At 36.6% G+C, this 14,264-nt stretch overlaps 2 protein-coding genes across 2 annotated transcripts; one reads left to right on the top strand and one right to left on the bottom strand.

Moving 5' to 3' along the window:
- Window positions 1–3,346: 3,346 nt before the first annotated feature.
- LOC117306857 lies at window positions 3,347–8,486 on the bottom strand. Its single transcript, XM_033791411.1, has 4 exons — window positions 8,335–8,486; window positions 7,226–7,632; window positions 5,657–5,846; window positions 3,347–3,998 (listed from the first exon to the last, which is right to left on the bottom strand). Exons 2-4 carry the CDS (start codon window positions 7,582–7,584, stop codon window positions 3,888–3,890), a joined length of 660 nt encoding a protein of 219 aa, XP_033647302.1. The 5' UTR covers window positions 7,585–7,632; window positions 8,335–8,486; the 3' UTR covers window positions 3,347–3,887.
- Window positions 8,487–9,045: 559 nt separating this feature from the next.
- Window positions 9,046–14,035, top strand: LOC117307001 (RIB43A-like with coiled-coils protein 2). Its single transcript, XM_033791619.1, has 5 exons — window positions 9,046–9,360; window positions 9,707–9,788; window positions 9,999–10,462; window positions 10,853–11,247; window positions 12,027–14,035. The coding sequence occupies exons 1-5, from the start codon at window positions 9,244–9,246 to the stop codon at window positions 12,106–12,108; spliced, it is 1,140 nt and encodes a 379-aa protein (XP_033647510.1). The 5' UTR covers window positions 9,046–9,243; the 3' UTR covers window positions 12,109–14,035.
- The last annotated feature ends 229 nt before the right edge of the window (window positions 14,036–14,264 follow it).

Genomic DNA, 14,264 nt, shown 5'->3' with positions numbered 1-14,264 from the left:
CAGCGTACCAAGTTAGACCCAAACCGGTTTAACTTCGAGGTGGTTGTAAAAAGTTGTTCCCGTTGCGACAGCACTGAGTTAAACCCGATACGGTTTATCTTTGGTTTTAAGAGGTCAAAGCAAACGCGACCCCGTTACTCTAACATCCTGTTTATTGTCCTGTTCATTGGTCACCGTGTGTTTAACTTATGATTACAGAGGTAAATGGGTCGTCTGTTGTGAGTTAAACTGGATGTGGTCTTTTTTATTCTGTCCACACAGTGTTAAGAGATAAACTGGAAGCGGTCTAAAGATAAACCGCCCTCGCTGGACGGTCTATCTTTTGTGGGTTGAACTCGATTCAGTCTATCTTAAGTACTGTTCAGACACACAGAGTTGAACCCTGCGTTAAAATGACTTTAGTACTGTGTCTGAACATGGAGGTAGAAGTAGAACTGAACAACCTCATTATAAACAAATTGTTCCTTCAGAATCAGAATCCTTCCAAGTGCTAAGATATTTGATTGTATGCAAAGGAACCAAAACAACCAATCGGTAATCAATTCATTATTGAAACATAGAAGAAACACAATTTGAAATCAAACGGCTGGCACCCATTTATTTACAAAAACAATGCTCTGTATGCTCAACTACTGATGTTTACACACTAACTTTAGCACAAGTGTAATTCAAGCTAAACAAGTATTTGCACACATTTGATCTTAAATCAAAAAGTTTTTATGAATATGCAAAAATTTCTGTCAATTATTATTTTTGACAAACTGTTCTTCAATAAAAAGGACGGAACTCTTTACATGTTATAGACCTGATAGAAATATGTCATTGGTTAAAAATGGTATAACATGATTGTTAATAATTGAAAAACTAACATGAAGTGCTTGGATTGTGATTTTCACATAATCAATACATGTATGTGAAGTAATATCAAAACAATAAAATATGCATTACATCATAAAAATGCTGACATATTATCTATAGATACAATGAAATACATGACACCTTATTAATAATTGTTTGTCGTAAAAGGTGACATCAAATGTCAAACATCAACTAACTAGTAAGTCATCCCAAGAGATGCTAATTTTCCAAACTAATAATAATAATAATAATAATAATAATAATAATAATAATAATAATAATAATAATAATAATAATAATAATAATAATAATAATAATAATAATAATAATAATAATAATAAGACTCGTAAAGTGCACATATCCACCCTGCCTTCAAAATGTAAAACATATTGTTTTGACAAATCAAAAACTTTTCTCTTTTCATCAACAAATGTTTAGGAAGATATTGTACGTTGTGACGATTTACTTGGCTCCGCTCACTACCCCTATTATCTTTCTTGAAAGTTTGTTGTCCGGCACTACTTTCCAATAATATCTATGTACCCTGTAGTGTTTAAAGCTAAATGCTGTGCTTCCATTTTAATATCAAATATCCTGAAAACTCCTCGTACAATTTATCAAGTGTAGCATAGCATAATGCTACAAAAATACATGTGTATAAATTGCTACTAAAAACTAATTTATAACTCTGCTCTTAGTTTCCTTTTTTCCCACAAAGCAAGATTTTACCGACAGAACAATTCTTTCAACTTGTGATTAGTAGTTAAGCGAAATTCTAGCCATAAAGATCTTGCTCTGTGTGTGAACAAATAGTTGTTTGTTCTGTTGCGTTTACCTTTACTTGAAACTACATGTTTAGGAACTACTTGTACAATACGCAATGCAATCTACATGTATGAGCATTTACAAACACTCGAACATGCCAAACTGTGATGTTTGAAGCTTTGCATGGTGTGGACAATAAGAAGAAACTATAAGTTGTATTAGTTTGCAGGTACAACCATGTATAAATAGGAGGAGTTAGCTTTAAAAAGATCCCCTGTGGCACTGACGTCTCAACCAGTATTCTCTGCTCATCTCCTTAACCATGTTAACATGAGCAGAGTGTATACTGTTGAAACATTGAGACCACACCAGCCTTTTTTTCAGAGCAAACACTCCCCCTAAGAGATTTACACTTGGTTGTGTAGGCTGCAAGTTTACTACAGTTCTAGCTACTTCTTATGCCAAACTGTGCTGAACTGTAATTCAATGTACTTTTCAAATCAAGGTTCTGCTGTATAATGATAACCTTTTGCAGTGTATACCTAGTATTTGGCTATTTCCCTACAAAGATAACAGAATATGATATTATTTAAATAACTATGTACAAGGCTTTCCATTCTTAATGTACAATTTTACAACAAATACTGTAATTTTTGTTCAGTTTTCTTTTTTTCATCTACTTTAAACATCAAGTTTTATTTGTTGTTGTATTACATACTGTAGATAGAGTTACAATAAAGTAATGTTCCTTACATGTTGAAACATTCTGAAGCCATGTTGTGGACATACCTTGTAAACGATTTAATGTTTGGACTTGGTGGGTGGGTAGAAATTACTCCAGTTTAACTGTACCGTCACTTAATTGGCATCATTTTACATTGGGTGTAATGCAAAATACAACACTACCCATAGCGTACATGTACACAGGTTTATGCATCATGATTAACAGAGAATTAAGTCATTATTCCCACTGTTGGTCACTCCAACATTTGGTTACTTTTTGGGGTGGATTTAGAATGAGGCTTAATGCCGGGAGTTAAAGACAATGGACACTATTGGTAAATGTCAAAGAGCAGTCTTCTCACTTGGTGTATCTCAACATATGTTAAAATATCAAACCTGTGAAAATTTGAGCTCGATTGGTCGTCGGAGTCTGAATACATCTGCCACAATATAGCTTATAACATATTAACTGAGTATCAACTTGTTTACATTTTTATAAGGGGATAAATAAAAGTTAATCTTAATTAAGTCAAACTCAAAAATATTGTAGACTTTTAAGTCTGATGAAAATAAAAAAGATGTGATCAATTAAGGGGAAAAGGGAAAAACCTGTCATTTTAAAACACTCGCACGAAGCCAAGCTGTAACATTGTGACAACCTGTTTTACATTTGACACATATTTTTATCTCGTAAGCCATCATCGAGAAAACATATTTAAAACAATTTAAGTATTTTAACGATAACAAACCTCACACTTATTCACATTGCTCTATCCATACACTTAGCTATTTACACAAACATTTAATGCCAATTACAAATGTAGATGTACTCTGACAGAGGACTGTCATTTAATAACAGACACAGCAGCTTACTACTCATGGTAATAATCTCCCATGATTAACTTTGATAACGTCGTTATACTTACCCCAAAAAATAATGTATTCTAACATTCTTAATGATATTCCTCTCTTTATGTATGGTTAAAATGCTGATTAATATGTGTCAATTTAAAAAAATTGTGATTTTCATAATTGATGAATTAATTCAACATGCCATCAACTCCATGTTCCATGATTGGTTGCAATCGTTTGTAACTATATTCATGTTATGTGCCTTAATTGCTTAATGTCATTTCAACTGTAGACGACTAAGATTTACATTTTATATGCAAAATCAACCACAAATTCATTGCTGAAACCAATCAGATAGTCCTCTGCGAATATTAATCAAATAATGCAAATTCATATTTATTTTCGCATGAAGCTGGTAAACTGGTAATGCATACATATTAAAATGACTGTAATAATTCTGAAAGTAACGACTATCAATGCGATAATGACTGGCAGAGTATTGGATTTAACATGTATAAGTCAGCACATTTTGGAGCCATATTGAGGTACTAATAACAATGCTTTATTAATGCTGATGAACACCAAGTATCCATGTGGTCTTCATTTTGCTCTAAATGCAGGTTTATTGCAGAAAGTTTACAATGCTCTATATTTTTGACATGGATTATTTGCTGACTGATGGTAGATTGTTACCGTAGTGTCTGACTCCAGTTGATTGGATTATATCGCAATAGTTCCCCCTCCTGTTGGTTTGTCTGTACTCTTACCATCTTCAACTGTTGTTCTTTTATTTCCATTAACTGCAGAAAACAAAATAAACTTTGTTAAAATTACAACTCCTTAAAGGAACTGGTCCAGTTACTGGACACTATTGGTAATTACTCAAAATAATTATCAGCACAAAACCTTTTGGTAACAAGGAATGGGGAGCTGTTGATAGTATAAAACACTGTGAGAAACGGCTCCCTCTGAAGTGACGTAGTTTTCGTGAATTTGATTTAGAGACCTCAGAATCAGATTTTGAGGTCTCGAAATCAAGCATCTGAAAACACACAACCTTTCATTACAAGGGTGTTTTTTTCTTTCATTATTATCTCCCAACTTCGACGACCAATTGAGCCCAAATTGTCACAAATTTGTTATTTTATGCATATTTTGAGATACACTGTCCAAGTGAGAAGATTGGTCTTTAAAATATGAAACTGCTGCTAGTGATACCTAAGATTTAGTAACTTTTATTTGGCATCTGACATGTCTGAGCCCATTAGTTCAATCAACGTACACACGTGTCAGTCTTCCTCTTGTCGTTCTTTCTATGATAGCTGTTGTCGATGCATAATTTGTCAAATAACTGAGATATCAGAAATCTTATAAATCTATATAAAAATTATTCACTCTTTCCCTAAAGTTAAAAGTAGTGGAAAATTTCTAATTTCGGAACTTTATCCAATGCATATAGTGTTGCTCGTATGAAAATAAAAGAAATGTCACTTTAACATGTAATCTGTAGGTCCATTTACATAGTTACATCTAGCGTATTTCCATCACTTTACCATTGATACAAAACGCTACAGCACAGTCCAGGTGCACATGTGTGACATTTGCATTTTCACGAAGTGACTTACATGATACATGTACGTATCTGGGCCCAATTGCATGGCTTAGCTCACCGTAAGCAGAGAATCTGCACTAACGGAAGCAGGAAATTCTGCATTTATGCCATTATGTATTTCAAGGGTTAAAAGGGAAGTTTGTGAGCGTGCATACTCCATGTTACTAAGCTTGGGCGATATTGATTTATTTTATTCACGATATATCGTTTACAAGTATCACGATATTCGATATAATCACGATTAATTAAATTTGACATCATCAGTCTTAGAAGAGCCAGTCATAGCATAAGAGAGGTGTTCTAATGACCTATTCTTCTGGTTTTACTCCAAACCTATGGGGTGCAAGATGTCTCGGCTAGGAAATGCATCGCGATACTTAATCGATATCGCGATATTTCGATATTTAGATTAAAACCAAATCGATCCGATATCGAAATAGCGATATTCGAAAATATCGTGGTATCGCCCAAGCTTATATGTTACTACATTTGTACATGAAGACATTCTTCGCTTCACAGCTAGCACAGAGAATGGTGATAGTAAGCGCAGAGCCATGAAATTGGACCGGGCTGGTATTAGGTAGCATAGCATTTTTACAGAATTACCCTTCTGCGATAGTGGACCATGAAAACCAAACATTACAACAAATTATATTTTTAAAATAAGTCACAGGCACACGGTCAAAACACAAACTGGAGTATTATGGCACCTTTTCAATATTTTGTGATGTCATTAGTTAATCAATATCTTAACTTTTGATATTTCTACGATATCAAATAAAATACAGTCTATCTTCGGCACAATGTATTTCCCATCTGATGACTGCAGACCCAAATCATTCTTACCTTTTTGTTCTCATCTCTAAATTGCCGAAGATATGTGGATTTTTTCTGAAATGCTGTTTGATCATCTTGTAAGCATCTCTTATCGTATCCAATCGCTCGATCACTTTCCTCCATTCGCTCAGTAAGACAACGTCGATAGTTTGCATCTCGGTCAGTCATCTGACTCTTCAGAACTTCTCGAATGTGTTTCCTGAAATAAAAAGGAAAGATTATCAGATTGGGACTTCTGTGCTTATAGTTTAAAGACCACGCTTTTGAATGGCCACTGGACAGAGTGTCACTGGTGACCATATAACTACATCAACATTGTACAATGCAGGTTGTCTGTATACCAAAGATCAACATGTTTAAAGGCAGTGGACACTATTGGTAATTACTCAAAATAATTATTAGCATAAAACCTTTCTTGGTGACGAGTAATGGGGAGAGGTTGATGGTATAAAACATTGTGAGAAACGGCTCCCTCTGAAGTGCCATAGTTTTCGAGAAAGAAGTAATTTTCCACGAATTTGATTTCAAGACCTCAGATTTAGAACTTGAGGTCTTGAAATCAACCATCTAAACGCACACAAATTCGTGTGACATGGGTGTTTTTTTCTTTCATTATTATCTCGCATGTTCCATGACCGATTGAGCTCAAATTTTCACAGGTTTGTTATTTTATGCATATGTTGAGATACACCAACTGTGAAGGCTAGTCTTTGACAATTACCAATAGTGTCCACTGGCTTTAAGGTTTCTCCTAAACATTATAACTTTCTAGCCATTAGTAATTTGTTTTTCAAGTGATAGGCGTACTCAGTTTGGACTTTAATAATGCTTTCTTACAGATATCAATGTCTTGTATTTTTGTCTGGTCTTGTTTCTCTGAAGCACAATCTGACCCTTGGAAAGCAAGTTATTGTAATAGCAGATCATTGAATCAGAGTAAGGAAAAGAAATTGCATATAAGTGAGTCCGCTATAATGATATGCATCCTACACAGGATGACTGAGCCAAAATGAATGTACAAATAACCATAGCCAGCTACTCTAACCCCCAAATAAGTGCTCGGTTTACAGGTTTACCTGAAGCACAAAAAGTCTGCAATCCATGTACTGTGTAGCTTTAAAAGAAACCATAGTTTGTGATATACTTGCTTACTTTCATAGTCTTGTTACAATTGAGACATTTTACTCACTGGCTTGCCCCAAAACCGCCCAAGATTTCAAAGCACTTAGTATCTTGGGTTTTACACATGCGAGCACTACATGTAGCAGGTCGCACCTAAAACTCCTTCGCTTCTGCAATTCATGTTTAATATGAACCCAGCTTTAAAGTCACCTCCATCTTGTGCACTTTTGATGTTCATCGCCGCCATTGGTTTTGGACTGGGTGCCGAGTTTGAAATGGAAGTGTGCCCAATTTGCATGGTGCTGAGTTTGCTTGGTATGTGCCAAAGTGAGCAGCATTCTATCTTTCATGTAGTGTAACACTTCATGTAGGCTTCTTGGTCTGATATGCAGCTTGCTGATTTGTTTGCAACTTGAACTGAATGTAATAGACGGATGTCTTGACTTTTTAGCTTACCTGTAATCTTCTTGCTCCACCTTGGAGCCATAAAATGGCTTCATCCATTTGTTATGAGACTTATGGTACTGTTCCCTCTTCATTAGCAGACTTCTTAAATCATTCTGGTAATGAGAGTCTGTAGTTTCTAGAGTCATTGTTCTACTCAGTCTTGGAGGTCGGAGTGGATTTAATCGAGGCAATGGTCGCTCTCCATTTGCACTCTGTAGTAACCTCTCATCCCAAGATTTAGATAATCCTTTGGCTTCTCCTCCAATGAATGTCTTGGAGTTTGAACGATGAACCATGCTTGGTGGTTGGGAAGATGGAAGAACATTGACTGGTGTCTCCAGTGTGGTTAATCTAGGAAGGGTTGTCATGGTGATGGTTGGTTCTTGAGCAGGTTAAACCCTAAAGGGCACAAAGGCCTGTAACAAAAAGAACAAGAAAAGGTTACCATTGATTGAATATAACACTGTTATTTTGGTTGGCAGTTAAGTTTACGGGTAAATGCAGCGTTTATATTGTTTATATATTGTCAACCAAGGATGCATCTTCCACCCGTATTTTGTAAAAATATTTTAAATTCAAACAATGATGCAAACGTCAAAATGGCCGTGTGATAAAGGCCCGAGCCAGAGGTGAGGGGTTTATCGCATGGCAACGACCCTGCAAGGTTTTAAAAGGACGTTTAAGAACGAGTCACTACTCTTTTATTCCCATTCATAAATGCCCTTTTGTTAAAATGCGATACAAAATACAGTTATATACTTATAGACACTTTAAAAATTCGAGGTTTGAAATATTTTTTTCCAAAACTTGGTGAAGAATCTGTTTGATGCGCGTTGGTTGTGTTTATGCGCGCGCGCTTAGATTACGCGCTAGTAATAGCTATGAATATACACACCCACGTGACGCGCTCTCCACCAATAGGAGTAGAGAAACTGTCTGGGGTATTTATGAATTAATAATAAAAAATAACAAAATCATTTAGTTTTTGATTGTGAGCAATTTTCCTGTTCTCTTCTAACTGAATGAAAACACATGACACCAGGATATTGTATTGACTATTTGTATTTTGTAAACTTTAGTTAGTAATAAATATGCAGTTACCGAATCCAGTTACCTACCCACTACGATTTCGTTAAGACGCCTTTAGTCACTACAGATCTTGCGTCGTCTAGAAATCAGAGAAACTACTCATAATAAACAGTTAACTAAACTACGGTCGTCGTGTTTGTTGTTGTAAATCGGTCTAGTAGAGCAGCCGGTCCGATTTCATATTACCACGACACGGTCTGACGGTCGATCTGTCCTCGATCCTGTCACGTGATTACAACGTCGTCAAGACGACACAGAGCCTTGTTCTTTATAAGCCAATTTCAAAAGGCCCTTATTAATAACTTTACTTGTTAATTTAATAAAAAAAATCATCGACAGCTATAATTTTATTTTACATGTATTTTTAGTACTATCTTCAAATAATTTGTTTTCTTTATTTTTGCAAGCAAAAAGGCTTGAATAAAAACGTTTCGCGAAAAAAAGAGTGGCGCTTTGTTCAACCTCGTTCTCAGTGGTGGTGAACGAGTTCGCCACGCGAGAGCAGTCGACCTACGAGAGCAGCCCCGCATGGGCAGCGTGCCGTGCGTGTCAAATCTTATCGTCACTAACCCCTGGAAGGGAAGTGCTGATAAAACCAGTGTGTATGTAAAGCACTAAACTCTATTATCATTGGTCAATTTTGGCAGAACGATTGTTCAGTATCCAATAGCGTTCAGTTTGTCATGAGCCACAACTTGTTTGGGTGTTTATCGGAAATGAACATAGTAACGTCCATGACAACTGCATAAAGTTCAGCACGGTGTGATTTTTTCGATCATTTCATTACACACCCTGAGACAGACGACAGTCACAGTGTAACGCAATCCGTCCTGGACCTGGATATACAGTTTTTCGCTAAAGATCCGTCCAACCTTATTTTAAAGTATAAATGAAATTATCCTGTTTTTAGGGAGTTTGACTACGACACTCCAATCAAGATGTATAAGCTTGATTTACCAATTGATTTGAAGGAGGCGGCCGCCATTGAGCGGCGAAGAAACATGGAGTTGGAACGGCAAAACAGAATTTTCAACGCGAAAGTCCGCACGATTGGGGTAAGAAGAGTGTAGTTGTCAATGTTTTTACCTGCCTTAGCGAAGTTTTAATTAGTCGTCTGACATTGACAATGAACATTAATTATGAAAACAAGTGTTGTTTGAGTTTGACTTTGAATTCATCATTTATAAATGTTTTAATAAGGCATAACCTACAACATGAAACATTATTCTCAGCATGATTAAGTCTGATGAAAATACAGACCGTGAGTAAACAGCAGAGCTTCTGTCACCGGTGGGGCTTGCACAGTCTTGCAGTAAACGGGATTCAAAAGTTGGGGGTCGAATACACGTGAGGGTCGATATGTTTGTAATGGTTTGTTTTGTTGTTTTTTGTTGGTAACAGGTAGATGTTCAAGCCGTAAAAGAACAAGTTCATGACAGAAAACTACAGGAGGAAAGAGAGAATCACAGACATGAAGCTTTTGGTAAGTCTTAAGGCACCACACCCACCCCCTCCAGCAAAAAAAGAAAAGAAAAACAAGGATAAGACTAAAAGAATGAGAAACAAAAAAGTAAACAAACTAACTGTGTGCTGTTTTTTTAAAAGTTAGTACATGTACATGTATTGTAGGCGTATTCATTTATTCATGAATATCATTGAATGAATAAAGGATTTATTGTATCTTCCTCCACAGCAAATGATATGATTCGCAATGACAAAATCGCAGAGTTACTTACTCGTCGGAAAGAGCAAGATGTGCGAAATCTCAACAAAGCTCTCAATGAGTTCCGCTCTCTAAATCAACAGCCAGACGCAAGACGTGAGTGGGATCTTAATGACCCAGAAGCTAGAAAGAAGGACAAGCCCGCAAGAGTATCAGACGATGACCCCCGCTGTGGCATCTCAGGTGTCCAGAAATTTGATGGGGAAGATCTCAACTCTAAAGCCCGCAAGAAGCTGATGGAGGAGCAGATGAGGGAGTGGACAAGGAGGCAGGCGGAGGAAAAGAGACTCCAAGAGGCAAGACAGAAAGAGGCAGACAGACTTTACGATCTTCATCGCAGAGAGGCTGATGAGAGGGCCATGGAGCTTGCCAAGGCCGAGGAGGAATGCAGACGAGCCATCAATGAGTCCATGAAAGATTACAACAATTCACTGGTGAGTTGCAAAATCCAAATTAAAGTTTTGCTGATAATTCCCTTTTGTTTTTGACATTTAAGCTTGTAGTATGTTTCATGATGTTTCAAGATGAATGCACGAATTTTTGTAATAATTACGAATGTATCTATGAATTACGAAAATACGAATTGCTTGAATTAACAGTTTTTTATAGAAATATTTATCTCTCTGTGCGCTCGTGACGGCGGTTTATTTGCCGGACGGTTTATACGCCGACACTTAAATATTTGTTTCTACATTTTGGGTAAGTGCGGTTCTATATGCCGGGCGGTTTATAATCCAAAAAATAACGGTAATTGAAATTTTCAAATGTTGGCATCTATGTGAATGTATTTTTATAAGTCTTCAACTTTTTTTTCCATCATATAGTCTGCTGAACAGGCTGAGAAAGCACGCCTTGCCAAACAACAGGAACTTGACGACAACTTCACCGAGATCATCAACCATGTCAATGGGGACGTACTCACTGAGAATCCTGATGTGGCCGAGAGTGCCTTTGGTCCCCACCGTGTGATCACCGACCGCTGGAAGGGAATGTCCCCCGAGCAACTGGAAGAGATCCGTCGCATCCAAGAGTTGCAACGACAGGAGAAGAAGCGCATCCAGGAGGATGAGGCAGAGAGAGATAAGGAATGGGAGAGACAGAGGCTGTTTGATGCAAGGAACAGCTTGCTTATGGAGAGAGAGCAAGACAGAATCAAGAAAGGACTTGAGAAGGAACAGGTGGAATCCAACATCAGGCTAGGCTCAGAACAAAAATCAAAGTAAGTCACATGCTTTATTTTATTTAGTTCAAAACCTGTTTGTATGGAGCATTTCAAAGGCTGGGTATACCTTTTAGTCTTTACCTCAAAAACTAATGACCAATAAACACTTAATTAGTAAGAAGCACTGCTGCTGCTGATATTGTGTAACATTTTGAGAAACTATTCCCTTCAAGAGAATGCTTTTTTTTGAGTGAGGGATTATGCCAATGAAAAAAAAACACCAGTTGATCGACCGGGCTTTTCCCAAAGGTGGCCGTCAAGTATTTGATTCAAACTGGCCAACAATTCTTCAGTTTAAAGTCACTACTTACTTTTGTAGTTAAAAGTTCTTGAAAGATTATTAAGTTTATCTGGAAATACATAGAAAACAATTATGTTTGAGACAAAAAAAAGTAAAATAAAACAAAGTATAAACAAAGGATGTGGCCTCAAAAAAGGATGAAGGAGGGGACGATCAACTGGTACTTTTTTTGTGGCCTTAAAGGGAAGTTTAATCTGAGGAATGTTTCTGCATGATTGTGTTCCAATTCTGTTACGGATTATTCTCTCTGTGAGCACAGGACTGCACCATATTGGTGATATCTAAAACTTTTTTGAACAACTGAACGATTCCCAAAAAAACAAAATGTATAATTTTCCTTTGAGGGGTCAAGGGCAATGTCCAGAAACATGGAGGCAGTGTTCTCATACATGTATGTGTATTTGCTTTTCAGACCCCCCCCCCTAAACGGTGTAACATTATAATTAATTTTCTCCTTTTTATTTGTGTCCTACAGCCTGGACTATATGGATAAAGAAGTGTACACCAATAGACCAACAGCAGCATACTTCCAACAGTGGAACACCACAAGTCGGTAGATCCCATCAACAGAAAGCTAAATGTAGATATTTCAACAAATTCTTGCTTTATGATGGTTTGCATTTAACAAAAGAAGTACATGCATTCAATTCCTGTTTTAATTTTCTAAAGTACGTAATGATTCCTTCGTGATGAATACAAAACAAATTTCACCACCACTTGGGTTGAAGAAGAGGTTAAGCAATTTCCCCATAACTGGTATTAGTTTAGACAAATGTATGTTTATTTTCGGTAAACAATTTTTGATACAGAAAAGCAAAATTTGCTGATGCACTTTCTCAGGATGTTTACGCCCATCAGTAAGGGCTTAATTGCGCAGCAGAATCGGTCCACACTTGTGCAATGTTTCAATGTTCCATTTACGGTAAAATTTTAACATTGCATTGATACTACCTTGGCTTGACTTAACAAAACACACTTTGCTTAGCATCTAAGGTTCATTTACATCTTAATCACTCGGCCTAGGATTCTTGGAAGTTTTCCATGCTCGGTGACAGGATTAATTCTTTTCCCCGGAACTTGCATATTAATTTGAAGGTGAGATGCGCTCAACATAAACTGCATTACCCTTGGCCATAAGCCAAGACCGATAGATGGCCGATATCATGCTAAATACAACGATTAGTAATGTCGGCAGCTATAATTCTTTTTTTTCTACAACAAAAGGACCTAGGTCTGGAATGGAGGATTACACAATAACCCTATGAAAAAGGGAGAAAAGTACTAAGATAATTATAAAAGTACTAAACACTTCATCTGGGGGCCAATTTCTTAGAGCTGCTCATTAATGGCTGAAGTTGTGCTTACCATGTGAGTTTCCATTTCATAGCGCTACTAACCATAAGTGCATGAAAATGGAATGCATGCTCACCGCCAAGTGTTAAGCAGTGCTATGAAATTGGCCCCTGATTGTAAGTGGTTAGGATCAATAATTTTATTAACTTTGTGAAACTGAGCCATGTTCTAGCTTTTTATCTCTTTTTTTATGTGGCCATTTAGCAAGGTCATTTTCATAGTAATTTTGTTCAAGGGCAGTCTTGTCAACTATGTTTGAAAATGAGCAACATAAAATATTCAAAGCTGTATTTATAAATGAAGAAAGTGATACAAGTTATGCTTCCAGACGCTTCAGATTCAGATTCACTGAAGTTGTATTCTTTCATATTTTCTGACAATTGATCCGTCCATTTTACTTTATATTATTATTTACCACTGTATGATTTAACTTTATGTAAATACATTTAAATACAAAAAAACTTATACAAATGACTCAAAGTACTTTTATTTGTGTACATGTGATGTTATTTTAACATTTAAATATAGTAACAAAATCACCAAAACACATTGTTGAATTGAATTTTTTCAATCAATATGAACAGTACATTATTGCACTTACAAATTGAATTGTAATTGGTCATGTTTGGGCAGATAACTATGATGCAACACCCAGCACACAGTCGCACTTTGCTACCTCTTCATGGTCTACCATTTTGGGAGTCAAATTACTTGTACTCAACCCTTTTGAGGTTCTCACTCTACAGTTGTTTCAGTCTCCTGAAAACAAACTAAAGCACATGAGTTGAAAGGTTGAGAATAAGCCAGTCCAATCTTAGAGCCAGCGTTTATTAAATTCTGTATCCTTGAGGGCAAGTCACACTGCAGCGATAACGAAAAACGATAACGATCAAGTTAGCATGGCTCGCCCTCGATTGGTGGAATAAGCGAGCGCGGAACAATTCTAGTAAGATAATGCGTTCTCTTTGCGTCATGATCGTTATCATTTTCGTTATCGCTGCAGTGTGACTGGCCCTTTAGTCCCCAAATGATGGCATTACATGCCTTGAGATATGCAGGCATGTGAGACTTCCTCTTTTCAACTGATTTCCTCTTTTTTTTGGTTTTGATTTTCCTCTTTTTTTACTTTACTTTCTGTGTACAAAAGTATAGGAATATAACCTTTTCCTCTTTTTTTTCTTGCCCGGTTTTCTCTTTTCCTCTTTTTTTCATGGATAGTTACTTACATGCCTGGATACGACACAGTTTGCAAGAAATCTTGTAGTTTGAGATTTTTCCATTGGTCTCACAATATTTGAACCATGGAAAAACAAGAAAAGTAGTGTTTACAAACACGTCTGTTTCTCGACACTTGACCTAG

Source organism: Asterias rubens, chromosome 2 (assembly GCF_902459465.1).
Source record: "Asterias rubens chromosome 2, eAstRub1.3, whole genome shotgun sequence".
Taxonomy (NCBI): Eukaryota; Metazoa; Echinodermata; class Asteroidea; order Forcipulatida; family Asteriidae; genus Asterias; species Asterias rubens.
This window is presented reverse-complemented; position numbering and strand designations above follow the sequence as displayed.

Bases quoted from the DNA above. Each gene is read 5' to 3' on its own strand.
- LOC117306857 (XM_033791411.1), bottom strand. From the start codon at position 7,584: ATGACAACCCTTCCTAGATTAACCACACTGGAGACACCAGTCAATGTT. The intron at 5,847-7,225 runs GTAAGCTAAAAA...TTTTTATTTCAG, and splicing joins GTGGAGCAAGAAGATTACAG to GAAACACATTCGAGAAGTTC. The intron at 3,999-5,656 runs GTAAGAATGATT...TGTTTTCTGCAG, and splicing joins TTAGAGATGAGAACAAAAAG to TTAATGGAAATAAAAGAACA.
- LOC117307001 (XM_033791619.1), top strand. From the start codon at position 9,244: ATGTATAAGCTTGATTTACCAATTGATTTGAAGGAGGCGGCCGCCATT. The intron at 9,361-9,706 runs GTAAGAAGAGTG...TGTTGGTAACAG, and splicing joins CGAAAGTCCGCACGATTGGG to GTAGATGTTCAAGCCGTAAA. The intron at 9,789-9,998 runs GTAAGTCTTAAG...CTTCCTCCACAG, and splicing joins TCACAGACATGAAGCTTTTG to CAAATGATATGATTCGCAAT.